The sequence below is a fragment of the Carcharhinus amblyrhynchos genome, chromosome 20, assembly GCF_965287045.1.
Source record: "Carcharhinus amblyrhynchos chromosome 20, sCarAmb.v2.hapA, whole genome shotgun sequence".
Lineage (NCBI taxonomy): Eukaryota > Metazoa > Chordata > Chondrichthyes > Carcharhiniformes > Carcharhinidae > Carcharhinus > Carcharhinus amblyrhynchos.
The window spans coordinates 2,414,979-2,442,967 of NC_137343.1; the positions used below are offsets into that span (position 1 = coordinate 2,414,979).

Genomic DNA, 27,989 nt, shown 5'->3' on the forward strand with positions numbered 1-27,989 from the left:
GCCGGCATATCCACATCTTCCTTCCCCTCCGCGCACACAACTGACTTTTCTCTCTGCCCCTCCCTCCTAAAAACTGGCTTATTTGCCTCCACGCCACACACCCCAAACTGGCCATTTCCTTCTCTCTTCTGTCCATCCCGACTGGCCACCTTCGCCTGTTTCCCCCTCAACCTCACATCTGACCCCTTGTGCTGATGAGCCCAACCCCCCTGACTGATAACTTCAACAGCAAAAACAGAAAATACTGGAAATACTTAGCAGGCCTGGCAACATGTGGAGAAAGGAAATAGTGTCAATGTTTTGAGTCTGTATGACTTCAGCTCCGAAGAAGTCGTCAGGGCCTGAAACGATGTTCCAGCATTTTCTGTTGTTTCAGATCTGCGGCTTTAATGTTAATTTGAAGACTTTTGTTCATGTACTGGTTATTATGTTTCTGCGATTTCTTGTTGGATAGCACATAATGCTGCTGGCACTTGTGGTAATTTCATACAATTAGTTTTCAGCTGGCGTTTACATTGTTTTCCTCAGCCAGGAGCCGTATGAAGCTAAATTTATAAAAAAAATGAGTGGAAGAGCTCGTTCCCGGGCTCGAGGGAGGGCCCGTGTCCCTGATGTAAGTGCCCAGCCTCTTCCCCCAAGGCTGGTAAGCAACTTTGCGTTTAAACACGTGTTTTAAATGCTCTATAGTTTACATTGATTTATACTGTTTATATCAGTTTTGGAGTAAAGTGTTCATTTGCATATAGTAGAACTACTCACTGGCAGTTGTCATTTGTCATCAGGTGAAAACCAATCTGAAAAAATAGTTTAAAAAAAAACTTGTAACACTTGCCAAGAGCACCAGAAGTTATCGTCTGGATTTTGCTATGGACAGCAAAGTGACAGCACTCACCACCTCAGGAAATTAGCAAATATCAGTGATATGTGTGGTATGGACCTCCACTTTGCTGGTGTTAGTGTTGTTATGGAGCATCTGGCTGATGTCATCACGCAAGCTAAATATTAAAGAACTCTCACATGGCAAACCAGGAAGTAAAAGCCATTGATTGTGCCCAGAAGGTTGTTTTATGGAGAGTGAAATAAAGTTAGAATTAAGGTAGGATATCTGAAGGTCAGAGCGGTAGTGCAGCAGAAATACAATGTTAGCACATCATTAAAATCCCACTTGCAGCTCATTGAACAAGCTGTAACTTTTCCTGTGTTTTTCAGTGACACTAATGGTGTTTTACGAAATGGAGATTCTCTAAAAGTAGCTTTCACCAATAGTCGATAACTAGCTTGGTAGGAAGGTTTTTATTCGTTCGTGGGATATAGATGTTGCTGGCTGGGCCAATGTTTATTGCCCATCTGTGAGGGTATTTTAAAAGTCAACCTCATTGCTCTGGGTCTGGAATCACAGGTAGGCCAGACCAGGTGGCAGATTTCCTCCCTGAGGGACATCAGTGAATCACATGGGTTTTTACAACAATCGACAGTGTTTTCATGGTGGTCATTAGATATTAGATATTCAACTTTTGACATCTGCCATGGTGGGATTCAAACCCAGGTCCTCAGAGCATTACCCTGGGTTTCTGGATTACTAATCTAGCGACAGTACCACTATGCCGCTGTCTTTCCCCCTGATGTCCCCCATTTTACAGTTGTATTCTTGTTGCTTGATGATTTCCCTGAATATTTTTTTTTTAGAAAGCTTGTTTCTCTCCCAGTAGAATTTTATATTTGTGCTTTTTGATCATGGCTTTTTGTTTTGTTCACTATTGCTCTGGCCAATAGAATGTGTCCAGGATCACTCTTATTTTCCCCTCACAACTCTGACCCTCGTGTACTTGTTCCCTCATGAACACTTCTGTTTCTCAAAATCAAGTCTAGCCATGATATAAGAACAAAGTAATCCTAACTTTTAGGTGATTCTTCATAGAATGTGAGAATGTAAGGTTCTGGATCTGGGCAGAGCTTGGTATAGGGGGCATGAGGGGTTTGCAGTGATGGGTGGAAGGGTAGAGCCTGGCATTGGGGGCACAAATAGGTCATTTTGAATTTTCCTTTCAAAGATCCCCTCATGCACATTAGGGTTCATGACTCCTCTAAGCAATTAAGAGCCTCAATTCTATTAAAAACGTGACCAGACTTTATTAAAATTGCATGGAAGAAGATAATCCTATCTCTGCAATGGAATTGGCCAGGTTGGGAGTGCTGGATGTGGGCTTCTGTCAGGAAGCTCGAGATCTTTCACTCCAGGAATTTCACAACCCAGGAATAGGGTTGTGAATCCTAAAATCAGCACCTGCCAACCATTTTTCACAGGGCTCCTGAGTCAGTCCGCCTCAGTGAAAATTCAAGCCAATGTTTTTCCTATGTGAATCTAAACTGATTTCAATCTTACACATACATTGAAGGCAGCATCGAGATTACTATGACTAAAAAGAAATGAATGTAGCACTATCTTATACTTGAAACGTAGGCACCTGCTCCAGTACCTGCTCCCGCAAGACCTATCACTGCAGGGGAACCGGAACTACTTGGACGTGGTCGACAAAGAGGGCCCTCTGGAGCAGTGGGACGCAAAGATGGTGAGACTTGATTAAAATGTACGTCATTATTGGTCTTGCGCAAGAAACTTGAACATGTTTAAATAACTGAACAGGTATTTATATGAATGGAGGGAAAATAGGGGCATTATCTTGTGAGCAAAGATTTTTGTTAAGATGTGTCACAGTTGGTCAAACCTGAAGTCATACTCATGCCATCATGGTGATGAATCCACATCTGAGAAGCTTGCTGGAAGGTTTCGGGTTGATTTGTGTTTTCATTAAGCCCTCTTGTGACATAGCTCATTCGATTCTGGATCAACTAAAACATTATCCAGTGATGAAATTGGTGTTCTCCAGACTTTCTTGTTTCAGAAATTAAATATTGCTGTTGCATATTAAGTAAAACTGCTAAATTACAAAACTGCTAACTTACAAAGCTGCTAAATTGCTTGTTGCATAATATTTTAATCAAATACTGTATTTCCTTAATTGGCTTTCACATTTTGAGTAAAGTAGGCCACTCTATCATCATTTTAAAAATACCTATAAGAATTTTGCACGTATCTTCCTGTTATTTGTGGAGCATATGTGATTGCATTAGATTAATATTGTATGCAGCAATGAAGGTTTAATTTGTTGAACAGCACCCAATGCAAATGGAAGCTAGACATGATAGGACCTTGTCATTTCTTGAGACTAGCAAAATAAATACAACTTCACTGCACTGGATTTTATATTGCATAATTTATTCTCGTTTCTTGTAAATGTGGCAGTCGTTGAGGTGATATCTGCTGGATTTAAAGAGATGTCATTGGCAGAAAGAGGCGGTCGGCGGCGTGATTTCCATGATCTTGGAGTTAACACTAGGAGGGCAATGGAGCATGTCAAGGATTCCAAAACAGGTAAAGTCCAGTGTGGAGTAGTTCAGTTTTATTTGAGGTTGCTTGTACTGATCGTTAATGAAATCTTGATCATATGTTATTCAGAGTTTTATCTTCTAATCCATCTATCTCACCGAATAATTCATGAAATTGAGTGTTCTAGACGTGTCTGGAAAATAATTTTAATAGGTTTTTGGTTTCTCATTTCACTTCTACTTGATCCATTTCATTTTCTCTAGTTTGCCATCAGAAACTAAGCTTTTCATTAAAAAAAACCACAAGCTCAGTTCAGCACTAACCACGGTTTTTGTTACGACTCCTGTGGTAATACAAAAATGTAATTGTCTTGCACTTGGATTTTTGGTACAACAGCAAAGCAGTTGGTATTGTATTGATGATGCTGTTGTGAATTGACTCCCAAAGATTAGCAGTGTGACCCGGAATCATTATGTATTGGTGGAACCATTAGTTAAGTGTAATTTATTACCTGGTTAACACACACAGCATTAGATTCCCGATTAGACAAACCTTCTGAGTGGACATATCTGCAGTTGCATCCATGGCATGGATATCATTTTCTGTGGATAAATGAGCATCTGTTATAATCTGGCTAAAAACAATAAGGCTTTTTCCACTTGGAGGTGAAATTACACCACCAGGTAGATGTAGTGGATTAACTTTTTAGAAGCTAGTAGTGAGACTGAATTGGAGAGGTGGGGCGGCACGGTGGCACATAGGTTAGCACTGCTGCTTCACAGCGCCAGGGACCCGGGTTCCATTCCCGATGTGTGGGGTTTGTACATTCTGTGTCTGTGTGAGTTTCCTCTGTGTGCTCCAGTTTCCTCCCGCACTCTAAAAGACGTGCTCGTTGGGTGCATTGACCCAAACAGGTGCCGGATTGTGGCGACTAGGGGAATTTCACAGCCACTTAACTGCAATGTTAATGTAAGCCTTACTTGTGACTAACAAATAAATCTTAAAACTAAAAACAATAAGGAAACTTGTAGAAAGTGTGCTTTAGACCACCAAGCTTTATCTTGCTTTTTTTTAATGTATGGTCTGGGGCAGAAAATTCCCAGTCAGTAACCATTCTCATTGTAAAGATTTTTCTCATCTTTGGTCATTTTGTGATCATCTAATTTTGGCAAGTGGAGATGATTTCAATTTACCCCCTTACAACTTTTGTACTGTTTGGCTACCTAATGTTGCAGAGAACGTCCAATTATGATCCAACGTGTCTACATTTGAAATTGTCTTATTGCTTTTATTCTCTGCATCTCTTGATATAGTGTCTAGGATTTGTGTGCCATTTTATGGCATTTATCTACTCTCATGCCCACTACGTCTTTAAAAAACTCCATATTTATGCAAATCACAGCGCATTTACTGCATTTCGTTGTTTAAGATGTATTATTTTTGAGTTCCAAGAAATATTGCTTGTTTTTCTACACTATCAACTAAATCTAACCCTGTTCTATAGTCATCTGCAAACCTATACATCAGAATATTTATTTTAATAGCCAATCTCAGTTTCTAAATTCAGATTTTTTTTACTGGTATATGGTTAAATCAGAGAAATCCCAACAAAGTCCTCTGCAGCACAGATTGCTGCATTCTGCCAAATTTCTGTTCATCTATAATCTGCCCTCTAGCCAAGTTTTGTCCATGCAGCATTTTGCACTTGAATTTCTATGTGCTGTGCTGTTTGCCATTAACCTCCTTGGAGGTTTCCTATCTTCTAGTATTCAAACAATTTTCCATTCCACTGAATTTTGGAATATAATGTTCAGCCTCTGTCATCTACTAGTATTTATGATCCTTTGGATCTCTTAGAACAGTAATAAAAATAAAAAATGCTGGAAAATCGCAGCAAGTCTGTAAGCATCTGTGGAGAGAAAGAACAGCTGATGCAACCTACTGAGACTTTCCAGCATTTTCTGTTTCTATTTTAGATTCCTGCATCTGCAGTAATTTGCTTTTATCTTTGAATAATAATGCAACTGACTGCTAAATGTCTGAATTGTACTCTTTTTTTCTATTGTAAAATAATTACATGAGTTCTCTCCATATTTGAAGTTGTAGTTTAGGTAAGCTCATGTCATAAAATAAGCAGGACTTCTGAAGTGGGGGTGATACGGTGTCACATTGGTTAGCACTGCGTCAGGGGCCCAAGTTTGATTTGGGTCACTGTCTGCGGGGTCTGTATGTTCTTCCCTTGTCTACGTGGGTTCCCCTGGGTGCTCTGGTTTCTTCCCACAGTCTGAAAGACATGCTGGTTAGGTTCGTTGGCCATGCTAAATTTTCCTTAGTGTCAGGGGACTAGCTAGGGTAAATACATGGGTTATGGGGATAGGACCTGGGTGGGATTGTGGTCGGTGCAGACACAATGGGCCAAATGGCCACCTTCTGTCCTGTAGGATTCTATGATGAGATCCTGGCTGTCGTAGTGCAGGAAATCATTAATCTTTTGTATTTTCAGGTGTTTCTGGAAGTCTAATACGTCTGATAACAAACTATATTCGCCTAAATTCACGACCCCAATGGGCCCTATATCAATACCATGTGGATTATAACCCTCAAATGGAATCGAGACGTCTGCGTACTGTACTCTTGTTTATGCATGACAAAATTCTTGGTACAACTCGTGTTTTTGATGGTTCGATCTTATTCCTCCCTAGAAAACTGGAAAAGAAAGTAAGTTCTAAATCCTTTTATGACATCATTAGGAATGTAATCATTTGCCTTCAGAGAAAAAGGAGCTTCGTATTGTGGTGGAATGAGAAAAGCATAATGCAATTAACTTTTTTTAGAATTCAGTTTTCTCGCTGTTGGTTGTAATATTGAGGAATTTGTTGATAAATCCTTGTTTCCCAGCTTTCAGAGCATTTATAGAATATCTCAATGCAGTAACAGGCAGTTCAGCCCATTTTGCCCGTACTGACTCTTTTTAGAACACCAGCCATTTAGTTCTGCTTTCCTTGTCCTGCAGAGTTTTCCTTTTCAGGTATATATCAAACTTCCTTTGAAGGTCACAACTGAATCCTTTTAGCATTCCAGATCATGGGTGGGATTTTCTCGCCCCAAGTCTGGAAAATCCTACCCAAGGTCAGCAGGCCTTTTCATAATTTATCTTGCCTCCTACAATCCCTGTGGTAGGTGGGATGGGAAAATTCTGTCTGATAACTTTGAAGCAGTAACACCAGATAATGTAAACGGAAGTGTCTGCTCGGGCCTGAGTTCTGTTCTGTGCTATTATAGAACTAGACTCATTTAAATTGCTAAAAGAATGGGCAGGCAGGGAAGAGTCTTTAAAAAAAGCCTGCATCTTATTAACCACAGCATGTCCTGAAGGACTTTAATGAGACCACTGTACTGTATAGTTTTGGTCTCTAATCCCACAGGGTTGAGGCTGACTTGCTTGCACTGTGGGATCAATTGGTTCTGAGATGGCGAAATCCAGATTCTGCTGTGTGGGTATGTGGTGCTTGAAGGGCAGATAGAAAGATTACTCTGAGTCTCATGTACTCACGCTTTGAATCCACCTCTGCATGTTCCTGACGAGTCGCTCGACATGTTTGGTGCCTTACTGAATGAACCTTCTCAGTTTCAGTCGGTTACAGGCAAGGGCTCTGAGTCAGTGAGAACTTTAGACTTTGTGGATGCTTTGATGCCATCCCTCAAGTGTTAACATTGTTCCAGGAGTCTGCTGCTGTAACTGTGTTTTGTGTAGAACCATTGCTTTGGGAGTTTGTCAGGCATACAGCATATTATGTCCAGCAGAGTTGGTTTTGAGCAATTAGTGTCTTGACGCTGGGCAAGTTGATTTGGGGGAGGATACTGCACTGCCTCACTTGACAACAGACTTGGAGGATCCTGTGAAGACATCACTGGTGGCACTTCTGTGCTTTGAGATGTCTGCTGTAGGTTGAAGTATACAGGAGCATAGGGACTCACTGCTACCTGAAGTCAGCAACTGTGACCTTAATCTTTAATTTGAGATCCTGGCTTTCAGATAGCCAAAGTGTTATGTTTTAGGGATAAATATTAGCCAAAAAAACCTGGATAACTCCCCAGCTCTTCAAAATAGTGCTGTGCAATCTTCATCCATAGGAGAGATGCCATGTCTGACAATGCAGCTCTCATTCTCTGGGGTGTCAGCTTTTTTGACTTTTATATTCTAGTCCTGGAATGAGAGTTGAACGCATAATACAACATAGAAAAACTACAGCACAAACAGGCCCTTCAGCCCACAAGTTGCACTGGTCATATCCCTACCTACTAGGCCTACCTATAACCCTCAATCCTATTAAATCCCAAGTATTCATCCAAAAGTCTCTTAAAAGACCCTAACGAATTTGCCTACACCACCGACGGCAGCCGATTCCACTCACCCACCACCCTCTGAGTGAAAAACTTACCCCTGACATCTCTATACCTACTCCCCAGCACCTTAAATCTGTGTCCTCTTGTAGCAACGATTTCAGCCCTGGGAAAAAGCCTCTGAGAAGTGGCTAGATGGGTGGAGAACAGGTTCACCACCCAGTGGAGAGGGTGTTTTTCCACCTGGAGGTCTGTGACTGGTGGTGTTCCGCAGGGCTCTGTACTGCAGCCTTTGCTATTTGTGATATAAATGATTTGGAGGAAGGTGTAACTAGTGCGATCAGTAAGTTTGCGGACGACACAAAGGTGCTGGACTTGCGGATAGCGATGAACACTGTCAGAGAATTCAGCAGGATATAGACTGGAAAATTGGGCAGAGAAATGGCAGATGGAATTTAATCCAGATAAATGCGAAGTGATGCATTTTGGTAGAACTAATATAGGGGGGAGCTATACAATAAATGGCAGAACCATCAGGAGTATAGACGCACAGAGGGACCTGGGTGTGCAAGTCCATAGATCTTTGAAGGTGGCATCACAGGTGGGAAAGGTGGTGAGGAAGGCATATGGCATGCTTGCCTTTGTCGGATGGAGTATAAAAATTGTCTGATGTTACAGCTGTGTAGAATGTTGGTTAGGCCACATTTGGAGTACTGCGTCCAGTTCTGGTTGCCACACTACCAGAAGGACGTGGAAGCTTTGGAGAGAGTATAGAAGAAGTTCACCAGGATGTTGCCTGGTATGGAGGGTCTTAGCTACGAGGAGAGATTAGGTAAACTGGGGTTGTTCTCCCTGGAAAGACGGAGAGTGAGGGGAGACCTAATAGAGATGTATAAAATTATAAAGGGCATAGATAGGGTGAACAGTGGGAAGCTTTTTCCCAGGTTGGAGCTGACGAACACGAGGTGTCACAAGTTCAAGGTGAGGGGGGTGAGGTTTAACTCAGATATCAGAGGGATGTATTTTACACAGAGGGCTGTGGGGGCGTGGAATACACTGTCAAGCAGGGTGGTGGAGGCGGACACGCTGGGATCGTTTAAGACTTACCTGGATAGCCACATGAACAGACTGGGAATGGAGGGATACAAATGAATGGTTTAGTTGGACCAATGAGCGGCGCAGGCTTGGAGGGCCAAAGGGCCTGTTTCCTGTGCTGTTTTGTTCTTTGAATCCACCCGATCTATACCTCAACATCTTATATACCTCTATCAGGTCATCTCTTATCCTTCATCTCTCCAAGGAGAAAAAACCAAGCTCCTTCAACCTATCCTCATAAGGCATGCCACCCAATCCAGACAACATCCTTGTAAATCTCCTCTGCACCCTTTCAATAGCTTCCACGTGCTTCCTATAATGAGGCGACCAGAACTGAGCACAGTACTCCAAGTGGGGTCTGACTAGAGTCTTATAAAGCTGCAGCATTATCTCCCGACTCCTAAAGTCAGTCCCTCGATTGATGAAGGCCAGTACACCATTCGCTTTCTTAACCACATCCTCTATCTGCGAGGCCGATTTTAAGTGCTATGCATCTGATCCTCTACACTGCTAAGAGTCTCACCCTTGACATTATACTCCTTCATCCCATTTGACCTGCCAAAATGGACTGCTACGCATTTATTTGGGTTGAAGTCCATCTGCCACTTCTCCGCCCAGTTTTGCATCCTACCTGTGTCATGCTGCAACTTCTGACATCCCTCCAAACTATCCACAAGACCACCAACCTTTGTGTCGTCGGCAAACTTAACCAACCCATCCCTCCACTCCCTCATCCAGGTCATTTATGAAAATTACAAACAGCAAGGGTCCCAGAACAGATCCCTGGGGCACTCCATTGGTGACCAACCTCCATGCAGAAAAAGACCCATCTACAACCACTCTGCCTTCTGCAGGCAAGCCAGTTCTGGATCCACAAGGCAACAGCCCCTTGGATCCCATGCCCTCTCACTTTCTCATAAGCCTTGCATGGGGGACCTTATCGAACGCCTTGCTGAAGTCCATATAAACCACATCTACCGCTGTTCATTCTTCAATGTGTTTGGTTACATTTTCAAAGAACTCAACCAGGCTCGTAAGGCACAATCTGCCTTTGACAAAGCCGTGCTAACTACTCTTGAGCGTATTAAACTTCTCTAAATGTTCATAAATCCTGTCCCTCAGGATCTTCTCCATCAGCTTACCAACTATTGAGGTTAGACTCACCGGTCAGTAATTTCCTGGGCTATCCCTATTCCCTTTCTTGAAAACAGGAACCACGTCTGCAATCCTCCAGAACCTCTCCCGTCCCCATTGATGCAAAGATCATCGCCAGATGATCTTTGCACAATCTTCTGACTTGGATGAGAGTGTTAACCATCTAAGCTGTGGCTGACATTTTTAATATTGGCAGGTATTGTTTATGTTGTGACTATTACCTTGGTAGAGGCTGGTAACTTTATTTAGACAAAATTAAAAAATGCAAATAATGAAGCCACAAAATTCCATGGCTGAAAACACTTTTTTTTTGCAATATGAGAGTCAACAAAACAAATACAATATTTCTTATCCGTTCCTCTAGCTTCCAGACTTAACATGAGTTAATGGGCAAATGTAGTCAAATGTAAACTATAAACTAATACAAATTAGTACAGATATTATGAATTGGCTCAGTAGTCCCCTCAGATATTGGTAATTACACAGTGGAGTCTTTCAGACTCTGCCTTCCTGACAAGGAGTTCAGCTTCTCCTAGGAGCACATCTGATCCTCAGCTGGCAACAGCTACAGGCATAATCTTCACAATTGCCACACCTCTGTAGAATCTTCTCATACCGGTCTGGATGATGTAGATCCACCAATTTTAATCTTTAAGTAACAGAAACAGCATCCTATTCTCCCTTAGCCTCGACTTCTGGTCTAGGCTTTTCGTGAGCCTTCAACTTGTCTGTTCTGTTCTAGTGGACTGAGCACCTGCTTCTGCATAGCTTGGATGGATGTGTTCCGTTTCTAGCTTTCACCAAGTTTTGATTTCTCAATTTTGGCTTGCTGCTCTTGTCCTTGGAGACTGGGAGGTTTCAGTTTTACTGTGTGTTGACTCTTCCACTTTTTTAGTTTTGTTTTTGTTTTGAGGTAGGGGCTACCCCAAAAACATACAATCAAACTTAAAAATATAGATTCCTTCACTGTTAATATACAGCAAGCTTAACAAGATTGTCCTGTTAGGTGAGGTATTTGATCTGAGTGGAACTGTCAGGCTGAACAATCCTCTTGTAATTGTGACAAAATGTGTTGAGAATTCATATCCGTTGACTGCTGCCAGAGAGGGCCAATGAGCCTATACTCATCAATAGTTCAGTTAGACAAAAGCTACCCATGCTAGCCAATAAATTCAAAGTAGCATGGGATTTGTGATAGGCAGTCTATTAACTCAACAAAGTGTCTGTCTGTGGACTACAGCAGATGGAATTTTGAGCGAAATTACAGCAGCTTCTGATAAAAGCAGGATCCTGCAAAAAGCAATGAGCAGAAGATTGTTCATTCAAAATGTGTGTTATGTTGGTGCCAGTCAATTACAACTGTGGTTATGGCTGGGAATAGCTTAATTCAGCACTTGAACATACTAACAACGCCAAAAGATCTGCATTCGATCAGCAGAGCTGGATTTACACCTAGGCGAAGAGATAAAATTGACCTGCTGTGTCCACATTACAGTCTTAACCTTTTGTGAATAGGTTGATATTAGGCATAGGAATTTAGGAGGTCATTCAACCCTTCAAGCCTTTTGCACCATTCAATAAGAACATGGTTGATAGGGTTGTGGTCTCAAATGGTGCTTTTTAATGAAATTCTTGAGGTCCTCATTTTATCTAAAACAGGGATTATTTCAGAAAATATGACTTTTTTTTTAATTGCAAGGTCACTGAACTAATCAGCCAGACACGTGATGGCCAGAATGTGAAGGTAACAGTTACCTTGACCAATGAATTGCCTCCGACTTCTCCAACGTGCCTTCAGTTTTACAACATTGTGTTCAGAAGGTAGGTGATTGGAAATTTTTAGGGATTGTGGGGACATGAGTAATCAGTCCCAGCAGCTGAAGTCGTGCAAGCATGCTGGGTAGGATAGCTACCTATTTTGTAAATTCTGATTCTCTGAGCTAATCAATACTGTCTAATCATGACACTTAATTCAATGTGAACCTCTTTTCTATTGGATTAAAAATTTACTATTTGGATGCGCTATTTTAAGTCAGCTTGGAGAGTCAAGTGCCCCAGGTACTAGAGAAAGTGTAGTATTGAAAGAAATGTCCTTGTGTGTAACATGCACATTTTGTGCAAAAGATATTCCTACTTGCAAGAATCTATTTACAGGACAGAATTTCTGGTGTGAATTCACTGCTGGTCAGACATCTGACCGATCAATGAAAATTTCAGATATGCTGAGTTGGTCCTGACATTTTTGATTGTAATTCCGAGGTTTATGTTATATCTGTTATCATTTCACGAATGGTGTTGCCTCAGTAAAGAAACTGAAATTGAGTAAAAACTTGCAGTTGGGCTAATTTAGCAAGAATTCTTTTTCTCTGCCATGTTAAATAAACCTGATTGGAATTTTCACATTTTTAAAATCGCTTCCATTTCCTTGACAGAAATTCAGAACATAGAACATAACAGTGCAGAACAGGCCCTTCGGCCCATGCTGTTGCGCCGACCAGTAAAAAAAGCAATGACCCTCTAACCTAAACCAAACCCTTTCCATCCATAAACCTATCCACGGATCTCTTAAACGCCCCCAAACTAGGCGCATTTACAACTGCAGCAGGCAGGGCATTCCAATCCCTCACCACCCTCTGGGTAAAGAACCTACCCCTGACATCCGTCCTATAACTATCACTAAGTTTAATTGTTTTTCAGGCTTTTAAAGATGATGTCCTTGCAGCAAATTGGCCGAAATTATTACAACCCTCAAGATCCCATTATGATTCCACAGCACCGGTAGGTGATGAGTTACAAGTGCTAACACTTGATTGAGGCTGGTGAATCTTCCTTGTATTTGGTGAGTCAAGATTAAATTTAGTCTTCAGGAATAGCAATGTTAGATGTCAGAAGATAACTGGACTAGGTCATGCAGCATAACTCAGTCATTCTAAAATACTACGTACTTACCCTTTTGTTTCCACTTGAATCCATATTATCATGACTTGTCAAATTGTAAATATACCTTCATACAGGTGGCTAAATTGGCAGCAGGGTAGAATTACTATCTAAAAAGTTATCTATTATTACTTTAGATGTTGTCAGGGGAATTTGCAAATTGCCATGAGTTGTATTCAAATGTGAAATTTTTATTATGGGTTCTATAATAAAATTAAGCATGCATGAACTGTAAGAAAATTTAAAATGGTGGAAGATGTAAACTTTTACATTAATTTATCAAATCTGCGTGTCACTGGGTATTGCCTATCTCTAATTGTCCTTGAGAAGATGCTGCTGAGCTTCCTTCTTGAACTATGATCGTCCATGTTGTGTAGGTACACCCTCAGTGCTATTACGGAGTTCCAGGATTTTAATCCAGTGAGAGTGAAATAACAGTAATATATTTCCAAGATAGGATAATGTGTAGCTTGAAGGGGAACTTGCAGGTAGTGGTGGCGGTGTTTCCCTGCATCTGTTGCCCTTGTCCTTCTAAGTCATAAGAGATCGCAGGTTTGGAAGGTGCTGTCTCAGGAGCCTTGGTGAGTTGTTGCAGTACATCTTATGGATGATACACACTGCTGGGGCAGAACATTATCAGGAATAGTGATGATGGTGTCTGGGACATTATGATGATTCCTTGAGTGTGACTGTCGGGCTGTTGCTCGACTAGTCTATTGGGCAATACTCGCATTTTTGGCACAAGCCTCCAGATGTTAGTAATGAAGACTTGCTGAGTTTGACGTTGTTTCCAGTGCTTGGATCAATGCAGGGTGGTCCATATGCTTTCATTCCTTATTGACTTTGTAGCCATTTGATCTAATTGAGCGCTTTGCTGAGCCATTCCAGATAGCATTGAGAGTCACATAGCTGTGTCTGGAGTCATGTAGGTGAGACCAAGTAAAGATGATGGATTTACTTCTAAAGGATATTGTATGAACCTTTTCAAGTTTTTGTAACAAATTACAGTGGTTTTGTGGTCATTATTAGATCAGCTTTCAATTCCAGATTTGTTAATTGAATTTAAATTCCACCAGTGCCCCCAGAGCATTAGCCTGGACTACTTCTACTCCATTGATAGCCCCACTCACTGTTCCCTGCCTTGACACTAACATTGTGACATTTTCTCCTATGACAGGATCATGGTCTGGCCTGGGTACACCACTTCAATTCTACAGTATGAGAATAGTGTAATGTTATGTGCAGATGTCAGTCACAAGATTCTGCGTAGCGAAACCGTACTTGATGTCATGTATCAGCTGTATGAGCAGTTTGGTGAACATCGGTTTCAAGAGGCCTGCTCTAAGGAGCTAGTCGGAGTAATAGTTCTTACCAGGTAGGATCTGATGGAGTGAGTGTTGCTTCGTGGCTCCCATATAGAAAAAGGGAATGTCTAATGGTAGACCTTGAATTCAAAAGGAACTTGTATTGAAGAGCATGAGAAGGAACTTTACTCTAAATCTTGGTCTTGCAGTGAATGTGAGATGTTGATTTTTCCTTCTGCTTAAATTAGGTTTTATTCCATAACTTGCATTTTTAGGATATGTTCATTTATAGATTAATTCATTTATCATGGTATCATCCAGGTATAATAACAAGACTTACCGAATCGATGATGTTGATTGGGTTCAGAATCCGCGAAACACCTTTAAGAAGGCAGATGGATCTCAGATTAGCTACATTGATTACTACAAGAAGGTATAACTGTATGCTGTTATTGATCTTCAGTAAGAAGTTATAATGTTTCTAATTTCCTGTGTAATTTACTGAAAAAAAAAGAGCTCTGACATGCAGTCAATTAGATTTAAAACATTGGCTCTTTTCTCTTTCCACAGATGCTGTCAGACCTGCTGAGATTTCCCAGCAGTTTTAATTTTTGTTACTCGATAGTATGTTGGTAAACTGGTTCTTGTGATGTGGGATAGGAAGATTTGAGCTATATCTTTTTTTTTCCCCCCTTCACAGCAATATAGTACAGACATCACTGACCTAAATCAACCAGTGCTCATTAGTCAGCCCAAACGTCAAGGACCTGGAGGTATGAGTATTGGACCCATCTGCCTCATTCCAGAGCTGTGCTACCTTACAGGTAACAGGAGATTAAAAGATGTCAAATTTGAATAATTATGCCTAGTGTATAACTTCTTGTAGGTATGAATGTCATTATAGACTGGATTTTGTACATGTAGAGGGGCATGGTGAAGTATTTTGCTACTGTCAAGTGGTCGTTGAATTATGTCTTTTGGTCTTGTCTGAATGTACTGATGAGATGTATACTTGTGATCTTCCTGTCTGAGATTTTGTCCCATTTTTCACTCCAGCCAGTTGCTGGGAGGAAATCTTTGAACAATTTTTTTTGACATTCTAAATTGGCAATCTTAGTACACAATTTAGTATGCACTGATAATTCTTCAATAATGATTTGCAGCAAAGTTGTTCTGGATTGAAGGCAGTTGCTCCAAGGGGCTGCTGTTTGATCAGTGAATCTTTGATCTGCACAGATGTGTGTTGGCATGGATAGGTGATCTGCACTGAGCTCCTCTTTTCAGTCCTTGTGGAGCACAGTGTGTGACTGCAAGAGGCTAAACTATATGCATGAGTCTTCATGAAAACATGTCTCATCCTTCTCAAGCCTGACATGCCCTGAGTTGGGTTCACTCCATTTTGACATTTAAAAAGCAGTTGAGTGCACTTGATTCAGAAAGCCACTGAGTCAGGACAGCATCTTGGCTGGCAAAGAGGATTTGTACATCAAACCTAGCTGGCCCTGTTGCCAGGATTCTCCAATGCTGCTATCTTAACTGCATTTATTTGACTGTGTGTAGAATTATTCTAGCATGCCAAATCTACAAAAGTAGGACAAATTTAACTTGATCAACCCCTGTTCTATCAGCCTTCTAACCAAGGAATCCTCATCGCCATTATGTGAAATCTCGCTGACCCTCTGTTTTGGCTCTGCCAGAACCAGTTGACACTAGAATTCACCACAGCTACAAAGCTAAAAGAGGTGAGGTTCTTTAAGTCAAGGCATCAAAGTGCCTAACAGCTTTTTGCTCAAGCTAACAATAAGCACAACAGAGGAGGAAAAATGTTTCTGCAGCTTGTGACTTTCTGACTACGATGGGAACACATTTGTAGCTCTGCATCAACGTTTTTTCAAACCCTGAAAAATTAATTCTAGAAGTTTAAATGTACAAAGAAAATTTTTTTTCTGTCTTCATTGTGTCTTATTCTTTAGCCAAACTGAATTTTGCTTTTAATAGCATCAGCTTCAACAGCTTAATGGTAGCACCTGCCTCTCGCATCACAAGGTTCTGGTAAGTCCCACTGCAGGGTTTGAGCACAAAATAATCAGTGCAGTACTGAGGAGTGTTGTACTGTTGGTACCATCTTTCAGACAAGGCATTAAACCGGCCTCATCAGTCGCTAAGGGTGAAGGTAAAAGATCCTATTGAAGAGTAGGGAAGTAATCCTGGTGCCTTATCCCTCAATCAGCATCACAAAACAGTTTCTTTGGTCATTTTCACATGGCTATTTGTGGGAGTTTGCTATGCATAAATTACATGACTTCACTTCAAATAAACACTAAATTGGTTTAGTAACATGCTTTGTGCCTGTGAAAGGCGTTATATAAATGCAAGTCTTCCATTGTAATTTATAGGTATGACCGATAGGATACGTTCTGATTTCAGTGTTATGAGGGACTTGTCTGTACACACGAGACTATCACCAGAACAGAGAGAACAGCGGCTGTGGCGCTTCATGGACTACATCCAAAAGTATGTTCTTGAATGAAATGAAAGTTGGAAAAGTGAAAAACACAATTTTGTAATGTAGCTTATTGTAATTTAAAGTCGGTTCTTTCAATAGACGCCATGTTTATTGTTCTAACCGGCCTCATCAGTCGCTATTTTCTGCTTGTGTGTTGATTGTTTGGATTAGTAGATTAACTCTCTCTTTAATTTGAATGTTTCCTTAGCCTCAGAATTTAGTCCACATCAGCACTGGGCCTGGAATCTGAACCTGTTTCCACTAAGAATTTATAATGTAACTTGCGTCTGAAATTTGGATATTAACAATTAAGAGTACAAAATTAGTTTGTTTAATATAATCAATTTACATAGAATGTACAGCATGTTAAAAGGCCATTTGGCAAAACTGTTCAATGCTGGTTTTTGTATTCCATGTGAATCTTCTTCCACCCTTTTCATCTAACTGTCAGCATTTTTGTGTTAATCTACTTTCCCTTTGAATATATATATATATGGCAGTTCTGGCTCTCATGCAAGTAGCTTGGTGACAGCACATCTGGATAAACTGTCATTTATGAACTGAACTCTTTTTATTGTTCAAGCTAGTGTAATAGAATTTCTTTTAGATGCTGTCAATGCTGAAAAGAGATTTTAAACTTGATTATTAGGTTACAATAAATTTTAAAACTTTATTTTTGAAAACAGGGATGATAATGTACAGAAGGAACTCTCTGATTGGGGTCTTCAGTTTGATAACAAATTGCACTCACTGTCTGGCCGAGTTGTGCCTTCAGAGAAGATCCACCAAGGCGGAAAAATGGTAAAGTGCGAATGTAAAATGGAGTAGCAATCTTGTCTTAATTTAAACCATTTTGAAAACGCAACCAGATTGTAAATGGCTATAAATAGTATTTAAATCAATACGTAAAAAGTTGTTGCTAAATTCCATTAGCTAGATGACTCCTGAATCTACTTTATAACATTGAGTTGAAAGTGAAGCCTCTGATTTCTTGCTATGTTTTTGGAAGCTGTTGTGTACTAATGTTTTTCTCAGTATGAAGGAGTAAAACTTAAGATCTTGAGTAGGTATTCTTTGCAAAAAAACAGTGTCTACGTTCAATTGTATGTTATGCTTTGACTGAATTTGCTATGCATGGGTCCCATTGCTTTTCAGTTTGACTATAATCCTCAAGCAGCAGAGTGGTCCAGAGAAACCAGAGGTGCTTTCCTGATCAATCCTATTCCACTGGAGAATTGGGTTTTGGTTTTTACGCGAAGGAATGCAGATGTAGCTAGGAGCCTTTTCCAAACTCTAGGCAAAGTGGTAAATGCTATGGGCATTAGGATGGAGAAGCCATTAATGTGAGTATTCAACGGAATGGCGTATAATTCACACTTACTGCGCAGTTGACCTTAATTGTATTACATAATGCCCATAAGATGCTTTTAGGAACATAAGAACAGAATCGGGTATTTAGACCTTCGAGCCTATTGCCTCTTCAATGAGATTATAGTTGATTTGTGACCTGTGTATCTGCCTTTGCCCCATATCCCTCTGTTTTGGTCAAAGGAAATCTGTTAATTTTAAAGCTCGTCATCAACCTTTGCTTGGAGGTTATGAACTCCTGTCACCTATGTCTGTACATGTGTTACCTAATTACGTTCCCAGAAGGCCTGGCTATAATCTGTTTTCTCCTCAGTCCTAGGTTCCCACCCAGTGGAAGTTTGTTCTTTTGTGAATATTGGAGTATTTTTGTATGTGTTGGTTACAAGTGTTTTAGTAAGACACCATCTGAAAAGAATATACACAAGCAAAAATCTTTACCTACACTGGCAACAAAATAGAAAATAAAATGTCCTGTTCTGTGAGCTGTGAAGCAGAGGACATTTCACACCAGGAAATGAAATCCCAAGGAGAGGAAATTTGGAAAATCCATGTGTTTTAATGCCTTCATCACCTTCTAGCAAATCAGATTGAGATATTAATATTTCTGTATTATTTGAAAGTTCACTTGACTTCAATTTCAAAACTATGTGTTGTGGCATTGAGAAAAACTGAAATGTGGACAAAAGTTGAATTTGTGTCCAAAACAGTTTCAAATTGTAAACGCATTGAGGTGGGCTATGATTTCTAGTTTCTTGAATGGAAAACCCAGATCCAGCCCTATTGCAATTAATTTATCAATCCCTTCATTCACAAGACTGAGTCAGAATGAAGTGGTCAAGCATTGGGGAAATTGTATAATTAGTAACATGGAGTGAATTGACAGCGACTGTCCTGTAAACCATGGGCCCAACATCGATTCCCTACTCCAGTGAAGAAAGGTGAACATCCTGCAGTCAGTGTGTGGAAGTTTGACAGGAAACAAAAGGGCTTCAATCAGATGCCCCTTGGAGAAAGCTGATGAGTAGCAAGTTGGTCAGGGATCACTCATCCTTAATGTCATTTGTGAACAAAGAGCTCCAAGCTTACACTGGAGAGTTGGAGGGTCATCTTATACTCTGCTCAATTTTTTTCCCTCATTGATGTTTGCTGCATTGGCAGTTCCTCAGGTAACAACTATCCTTGACCATGGACTGCAAGCCCTGTACAAGATCCAGGCTTGAATTGGCAAATAGCAAGTAGCATTTTGCCACAAGTGTCCGACGATGACAATCTCTAACCAGAGAGTCTAACCTTTTTGATGTTTAATGGCATTACCCACCACTAATTTCCTACGATTAAGATCTTGGGGATGAGAAACTTGACCAAAACAGTCCCATAAATACCATGGTTATATCACCAGTTCAAAGACTAGATATTGTGAGGTGAATAGTTCACTTGACTTAACTCCTGCAAGTCAGGAGCATGATGGAATATATTTCACTTAGGTGGGTGCAACTGTCAAAGAAATTAACCTGAAGTATTAACTGCTCCTTTCCACAGATGTTGCTTGATCTGCTGAGAATTTCTAGCATTTTTCCTTACTGCTAAATTGAATCTTGTGGAATGCTTGAAGTTCTATTTTGAACAGTCAGCTACTTTTTTGGGGCATTGATGTAGACAGAGGAAATTTTCTGTGGCTAGATTTCAGCCATGAAAATTTGGTGTGGCTGTATTTGATGGGATTATACTATATTACCAATATGATCTGATCACTGTCAAAAAAAACTCCAGTTTTTATTGTTGTTCTAAAATGAGCGTTTCTGTTGCAGGATTGAGGTGGAAGATCGAAGTGAGGCATTCTTGAAAGCATTGCAATCTAACGTTACTCAGTCTACAAGAATTGTAAGGGGGCATATTCATTAAAGAATTTTTTTTCTAGTGTTATATTTCAACTTGCAATTTTGCATGTGTGAGAGGTAAAATGGCAGAACAAAAATTATTCCTTTTGGAGCCAAGTAATTCTTTCTGGAAAGGTAAAAAATCCATATCTTAAAAAAAGGAGGAGCAGAGGGACAAATTAATAAAGTACAGAAGAATTATGTTTCTAATCCTAGTTTGTGAATAAAAATATTAAATATATAACCAGCAGCAAGTGCTAAACCTATCCACATTGATTGGGCTGTGGTTAAGGTATTGTACTTCAAGAATAATGTGGCACAGGTGCCAAAAAGATTCTCTAACGTATGTCAAAGCTTTAGTTATCAGACCTTTGAACTATGGAGGCTTTTGATGAGGTTAACTGATGAAGGTTTGGATGAGTTCTAATAGCAGTGGCACAATGGTTATCACTACTGCCTCATTGGGTTTGATTCCAGTCTTTGGTGCTGTGTGGCATTCACATGTTTTCCCTGTGTCTACGTGGGTTTTCTCCAGATGCTCCAGTTTCCTCCCACAAACCGAAAATATGTAGGTTAAATGGATTAGCCATGGTAAATGTGTGGAGTTATGGGGATAAGTGGGAAGGGGGGCCTGGACAAGATGCTGTTTCAGAGAGTCAGTGGAGAGACAATGGGACCTACGCTGTAGGGATTCTGTGGTTTTACGTTCGGAAGGGTTTTGTTAAAAAGGAATCAGTTGGCGAAGCAGGAAGCTCTCAATTGTTCGTGTCAGTAACTTGGTTAGTGGCTTTTCCAGACAGGTCTTCAAATGGTATTATTAATGGGAAGGAATTAATAAAATTGAGGAGATTGGATGAGATGGAAGTACTTTCGAGTAGCAATTTGCACAATGTCAGTTGCAGTGATAGACTTTTATGAAGAAAAATAAACTGCGTTGAAGTGGCAATTCTGTGCTCAAACTAACTTTCATCCCTTCACAGGTTGTTTGTGTCCTTCCATCCAACCGCAAAGATAAATATGATACCATCAAGAAATACTTGTGTGTTGAATGCCCTACTCCAAGTCAGTGTGTGGTCGCCCGCACCCTGAGCAAACCACAGGCATTGATGGCTATTGCTACAAAAATTGCCTTACAAATCAATTGCAAAATGGGTGGTGAACTGTGGAGTGTTGAAATACCAGTAAGTATTTGTACTTGAATGAAAATCCACATGCAAAACTTATTTAGAAGTTGCTTTTTTACCTAATTAATTATTAGGAGAGAATACAGCCTTAAATATTGAAATATCATTTGCTATATTACAATCAAAGAGACTGCTGTAATGTCACAGTCTTCTGTGGATTCAAACAGCCAACAAACCAGCTATACAGTGTTGTGATGATGCTGTGCCATCAAGAAATATATTTATATCTTATACAGTAAATAGCAGAACCCTTGAGTATTGATAGGCAGAGGGATCTGCGTGTATGGGTACATAGGTCACTGAAAGTGGTAATGCAGGTGGAGAAGGTAGTCAGGAAGGCATACGGCATGCTTGCTCTCATTGGCCGGGGCATTGAGTTTAAAAATTGGCAAGTCGTGTTGCAGCTTTATAGACTCTTACGCAGCACTTGAAATATAGTGTTCATTTCTGGTCACCACACTATATCAGAAAGATGTGGAGGCTTTGGCGAGGGTATAGAAAAGATTTACCAGGATGTTGCCTGGTATGGAGGCATTTGTTATGATGGAGGTTGAGGGGCGACCTGATAGAAGTCTACAAGATTGAGGGGCATGGGCAGAGTGGATAGTCAGAAGCTTTTTCCCAGGGTGGAAGAGTCAATTACTAGGGGGGCACAGGTTTAAGGTGTGAAGGGCAAGGTTTAAAGGAGATGTACGAAGCAAGTTTTTTTAACAAAGTGTGGTAGGTGCTTGGAACTCGCTGCTGGGGGAGGTAGTGGAAGCAAAGATGATAGTGACTTTTAAGGGGCATCTTGACAAATACATGAATAGGATGGGAATAGAGGGATATGGTCCCTGGAATGGTAGGGGACTTTAGTTTAGTCAGGCAGCATGGTTGGTGCAAGCTTGGAGGTTCCTGTGCTGTAATTTTCTTTGTTCTTTGTTCCTTGAAAGGGGTATGTTTAAAATTTAGCTGCTTTGTAAGATGACAATTTGTCTAGGAGAGCAGGAAACGTACCCATTTTAGAAATGAAATGTTTAAGCAGAACTAATGTATTTGTGTTTACTTTGATTCCCCATGGGGTTTGAGTAGAGTTTTGATCAGGTTGACTCACAGGGACAGAGTCATGTGCTTAATGAGAGGAGCAAAGCTTACATGAAATGTTGTTACACTTTAAAAATATTGGCTGCCTGAAGAATGCAGTGCCTCTCTCCAGAGGTATTCTGAAAGTTCCAGGACTGTTCACCTAAGCCAAGTAAGTATGCCTGTGATTTGTGAATCAATTTTAAAGAGAGGCTTAAGTCTATATAGGAACATTTGTTGAATTGGAGCTAGTGCCAATAGGTTAGCAGTCAAACATGACAAGATACTATTATTAAGTTGTGTTTAGTTGTTAAAAGTTAAGCTAATACATTTGTTCTAATTAAACTGTGGCATTTATTTTGATGAAAGCTCCCTGGTTTGTCAGTAGAATTGTCTGGAGTGAAACATCCTATCCTCTGTAATGCTAAAATAGAAAATTGTTGGGGTCGAATCTGGCTTCATAATATATCTTGGGGTTTCTGATCCGTACCCCAATAGTGTGCAAAATAAAATGAGCTCTCACTAATAGCGCAAAGCTATTCAGTTGCACTGAATCAGGAAGGCCAGTTTTGATACTGAACCAGAGTGAAATGAATTCCCTTGAATTTGGCATGAGCAGTTGATTTTGACTTTATTGCATCTTAAACATGGCTGGCTTTTTAATTTGATGCATGTTTTTGCAGCTCAAACAGCTCATGGTGGTTGGGATAGATTGTTACCATGACAATGCTGCAGGGAGAAAGTCTATTGCAGGATTTGTAGCCAGTCTTAATCAATCAATAACAAGGTAAGTACTGATTGGAAGGTATCCTCATGATGCTGTAACTAAGATGTATCAAACATTTCTCTCCATATGAAACTTGACAGTTCGTTCCTAATCTTTAGATTGAAATTAAATTAGGTTTCCATGTTTTCAGGAGCTTGTAAAATAGTGCTTTTGAGGAAGAGTTAATTCGTTCTTGGTGAACTGAGAGAAGCTTGAAAGTATTCATCTGCCACAGAGATCAGATCTCCAGGGGAAAAGGGTTTTTTCAGAATTTGTTTCTTTATCTCAATTTAAAAACTGCTTGGCTAATTATTGGATGCTTAATATCATTTGGGAATAATACTGGGTGCAGTGCAGTTTCAAAGTACACCTTCATCTGTTCTGATCCTTTCAGATAAAAGAGCTTATGCTCAGTGCCTTGAAGTTAATTTTGTGAAAACCTGCTTCTAAATAAGCTGAATCCTGAAGACTGGATCTTGTAAGCAGTCTGTACTTAAACGATCCAGTGGCATTTTTGTCTGGTGTTCAAGTTTTATAAGGACAGCACGGCGGTCTTCGACTCAAACGTGTCTGATTTTTCAGCAATCTTGACAGTGCAAGATTGTCCTTTGTAGGATTTCACCAGTTTCTGTGGAACCAATCTAACTACAAATTATAGATGGTGCAGTGATCAACATTTTAAGTGTTATGAAGTTGTAGAAATGTTGATGGATTTTTGTTCTGTTTTCCTGCATTGAGCAGGGTTTTCTACTCGAGTAAACAACTTGGTTAGATTGACCTTGTCACTGAGTTGCCCGCATTTAAAAGCTAGAAAGGTCTCTAGAATTGTGGAAGTCTGGGCTAGTAGGAGTTGGTAAAGGATAATGCAGCTGAGGTTTAATTTGAATTTTTTTTGTATTCTCAGAGACTGTGTTTTATAATTTTGAGATGTTCTAATATTTGCTTTTCAAATATCTATAAAGACGTGGGTATAATCTTGATAGACTGGGAGAAATCTATGTGAAGCACTATACTGCAAACGTAATAACTTTATCTTTGACTAGGTGGTTTTCTCGCTGTATCTTGCAAGAGCGTGGACAAGAACTTGTGGATGGATTAAAAGTCTGCTTACAGGGTAGGTTTATGTCAGAATTGGTGAGAGTCAGAAGTATGCAAATTGGAATAGAGGTTTGTGTTAAACACGTTTATGATAAATCCCTGTATGCAATGAAATTATATACAAATTTCTCAATGTTGCACATTTTAATGGTATGCATTTAAAAATTTTTGACCAGTGTTATAAATGTTTGGCATGTTAGTATTTGAGTAACGACCACCAGAAAATGTTGACTCAGTCAAGAAGCTGAGCTTGGAATGTGATTGCAATTTGACAAAAGTCCCATTTTTTTTCATCCTGCTTGTATGGTGCAGCAGTTGTGGGATTATCCACCAGTTCCTGCCAGGAATGACTCTGCTGCTAACATTACAACTGAAGAGGGAGAAATCCCCTCTGATCACCCTTTGATGTCACTTGTAAGTCACATCCCTGCAGGCTTGATGGGCTCAATTAATAACTTTTGGGAGTCACAATGCTGAAATTGATTAGGGAATGAGGACTACGAAGTGCAGACAGTTTGCTTCGACGATTGGCCAGATTTTGTTGTTCATTTATTATTGAGAGTCATAGTGAAATGGTCAGTGGCCACATCATTACTTCTCTGAAATTGATAGCAATTTATGGAGTCTGTACATTTTGCAATTCAACAAATTAATTTTTGTGTTTAATGTTAAATTTGTCCATAAATTCCAGTTTTTAAAATTCTGGTATTTTTGTACCTGAGCTCCATGGTGAGCAATTATTATTTTGTCATCTATATAAAAAAGAATTAAAGTGAAGGGATACTGGGTTTTTTTGTCTTCCTGACTTGTCTGAGAATACGAAATACGTTGTGACTGCATACTCTGTTTGATGACAGGGAAGTCCCTTGGTGACCATAGAGGCAAAGTTTGTGTCACAGATCACAAGTTCCTTCTGGGCAACTTTCTCCCATGTTTGTGGAGAGTGTTGTTACTTCACTGTTGACTTCATAACTTGGGCCAGTATGTGAGGTGCTGCTAAAGAATGATAAGTGTGTCATACCAGGCATACCTTAAAAATGGCAAGATATCAAGGTGGTGAAGCTACAACCCAGGACTACATGAATGCCAGCTGGCATAAGCAGCATGTGGTAGACAGCTAAGTGATCCCACAATCGACAGATCAGATCCAAACTTTGCAGACTTGCCACATCCAGCTGTGAAACATAGGGGACAATTAAAACTAACTGGAGAAGCCTCCATAAATGTCCTCTTCAGTGGGGAAGCCCAGGCGTCAGTGCAAAAAATAAGGCTGAAGCATTTACAAACATCTTCAGCCAGAGGTGCTGAGTGGATGATCCACCTCAGATGCTTCCTGAGTTCTCCAGCATCATATGCTGTCAGTCTTCAGCCAATTTGATTCACTCCTCGTGATACCAAGAAACAGCAGGATGCTCTGGATACTACATAGACAATTCTGTGAGCTTGTCAAGGGTCTGGGAGTTCTGTGGTGAATAACTTGCCTCATGATTTCAAATAAAGCCTGTTCGCCATCCAAGAGTGTGCTGGAATACTTTGTGCTGGAATACTTGCCTGGATGAGTGTTTTTCCAACAACCCAAGTTCAGTGCCATCCAGGACAAAGCAGCCACTTGAGCTTTCACTTTCTCCATCGTCCTATATTAGCAGTAATGTGAGTCAGATGCATTGCAGCAGTGCATCAAGGTGCTTTCAACAGCACCCTCCAAACCTGCAACCTCTATCACCACAAGAGAATAAGGAACACCACCTCTGCCTGCAAATTGCCTCCCAAACCACTCACCATCCTAACTTGGAAATGTATTGTTCTTTTACTTTTGCATGGTTAAAATCTTGGAATTCCCACTCTCAGCGTTCTGGGTGTACCCACGCCACATGGACTGCAGCAGTTCAAGAAGGCAGCTCACCACCACCACCTGAAGGGCAATATATATCCCTTTGTCAGAGACGGTTGCATCCCATGAAAGAATAAAAAAGAGAGAGTAGGATCTAAAATAACGAAACCAATTTGGGCACCTAAAAATGTTTAACTTTGCATCAATAACCAGCAAATTATTTAAATTTACCATTAGACACAAGCTTGAAGATCACCTGAATGGAAATTTCTGTACTTACTAGTAAGCAAATGTGGAAGTTTTAAAGATTAATCGGTTTTGAGCCTAATTCATGGTAAAAGGATATGGTTAATAGTTGAGTATTTAGTAATTGTAAAGGATGTTTTCTATTTTTTTGAATTTGCTACATTTTGATTTCCTCAGCTGCTTTGAAGACATGGCATGCGTACAATAAGTGTCTACCTGGTCGTATCATTGTGTACCGTGATGGAGTTGGTGATGGGCAGCTGAATACAGTGGTAAATTATGAGGTTCCACAACTGCTAGACTGTTTGAAATATCTGGCTAACTACAAGTGAGTTATGGAAATTTTCAAACACCTAACCAGTATGAGAAGTTGTTATTGGCACATAGTAAATGTTTATTTTTCAGTCCAAAGCTATCGGTGATTGTTGTAAAGAAGCGTGTCAATGCGAGGTTTTTTTCACAATCTGGTGGCAGATTACAGAACCCACCTCCTGGCACAGTCATTGATACAGATGTCACAAGACCAGAATGGTAAACTGCAGCTTTTAAGGTTCAAGCATCATTTTAGCTTAGAGTTTTAGTTGATCAGTTGTTGCGAATAGAAATCAGACTTGTAAACACATGTTTTTTTTTGAATCAGGTATGACTTCTATATAGTCAGCCAGTCAGTGAAAGTTGGTACAGTTACACCAACGCACTATAACGTAGTGTATGATAGCAGCAACTTGAAACCAGATTACATGCAGCGGCTAACCTACAAGTTGTGCCACATGTATTACAATTGGCCGGTGAGTGAAATGATCTCGCTTTTTTTAACGAAAGATAACCAGGCTGCATGCTTGAATGTTCTGATGTTTTAAAAGTAACCCTACCTTAATGTTGCTCGATTAGTGTCAGCTGTCAGGCTTCTGAAGCTAATAAGAAGTTGCATTTAATCACTTGAGGGCAGTTGCTGCAAATATAGTTGAAGCCTGACATTTTTGAATTATTTTTAGTATGGAGAGCTTGACATTTGTTGAGAATATATATGTATTGGGAAGAGCAGCAAGCTTGAAGTGCAAAAGTGAATGGGGAGGGGGAGTTTCATCATCAAACTCAATGTATGGATGTTAAATTATGTTCATATTTCAAACAAATTCAGGGGAGTTGAACCAGAGGATGTAATTAACAACTGAATAAAATGTGAATTAAGGTTGTCCATCCTAGATGGCGTGGAGGCCAAAACATTGGCATGATGGTGAATGTGAATGAACTTTAACTGAATGAATTCCTTTTCTTAATTTAGGGCACATTGTCATATTTGAGATTTTTATTGTGCAGTGGTTTGAGGTTTATTATATTTCTGCTTTGCCTTCAAGAAACAGTGAATTAGTTGCTCTTGCTTCAGTTGGTTAATTTAAGAGGGGGAATATTGCAGTTCAGAAAGAAATGACTATTTCATCCAGAAAGCAAAATCAGGATATTTAAATGCTGCATTTAACTTGGGGTTTTGTGCTGCAAATGCATGAAATCTTTGTAAATAAATTGATCTTGTTTTGTTTCTTTATGTAGGGTGTCATCCGTGTGCCAGCCCCCTGCCAATATGCCCACAAGTTAGCATTCTTGGTGGGGCAGAGTATTCATCGAGAGCCCAGTCTAGCATTGGCAGACCGACTTTATTACCTGTGAATATGATGAGCCAATATGTTTCCTGTCATGATTACTGCTTAAAGCAACTTTATAGAATATGGCATTTACCAAGGATATATATTTTCTAGGCTAGAGAAATGTTCAAGTCTTTGAACATGTATGAATGGAAAACCAGATCTATTCACATACTTGTTCCATC

General features: G+C 40.1%; 1 protein-coding gene across 1 annotated transcript; it reads left to right on the forward strand.

The window, feature by feature from the left end:
• The first annotated feature begins 562 nt into the window (after positions 1–562).
• Positions 563–27,829, forward strand: piwil1 (piwi-like RNA-mediated gene silencing 1). The gene is made up of 20 exons (XM_080208639.1): positions 563–643; positions 2,462–2,570; positions 3,305–3,433; positions 5,892–6,106; positions 11,682–11,803; positions 12,680–12,760; positions 14,097–14,294; positions 14,545–14,656; positions 14,924–15,047; positions 16,620–16,737; positions 17,416–17,530; positions 17,885–18,072; positions 19,906–19,978; positions 20,955–21,155; positions 22,904–23,007; positions 24,030–24,100; positions 26,339–26,489; positions 26,567–26,692; positions 26,802–26,949; positions 27,713–27,829. Exons 1-20 carry the CDS (start codon positions 563–565, stop codon positions 27,827–27,829), a joined length of 2,583 nt encoding a protein of 860 aa, XP_080064765.1.
• Positions 27,830–27,989: the final 160 nt, after the last annotated feature.

Coding starts and splice junctions, on each gene's coding strand:
- piwil1 (XM_080208639.1), top strand. CDS start 563: ATGAGTGGAAGAGCTCGTTCCCGGGCTCGAGGGAGGGCCCGTGTCCCT. Junction 19,979..20,954: donor TTACTCAGTCTACAAGAATT/GTAAGGGGGCAT, acceptor ATCCCTTCACAG/GTTGTTTGTGTCCTTCCATC. Junction 26,950..27,712: donor ACATGTATTACAATTGGCCG/GTGAGTGAAATG, acceptor TTCTTTATGTAG/GGTGTCATCCGTGTGCCAGC.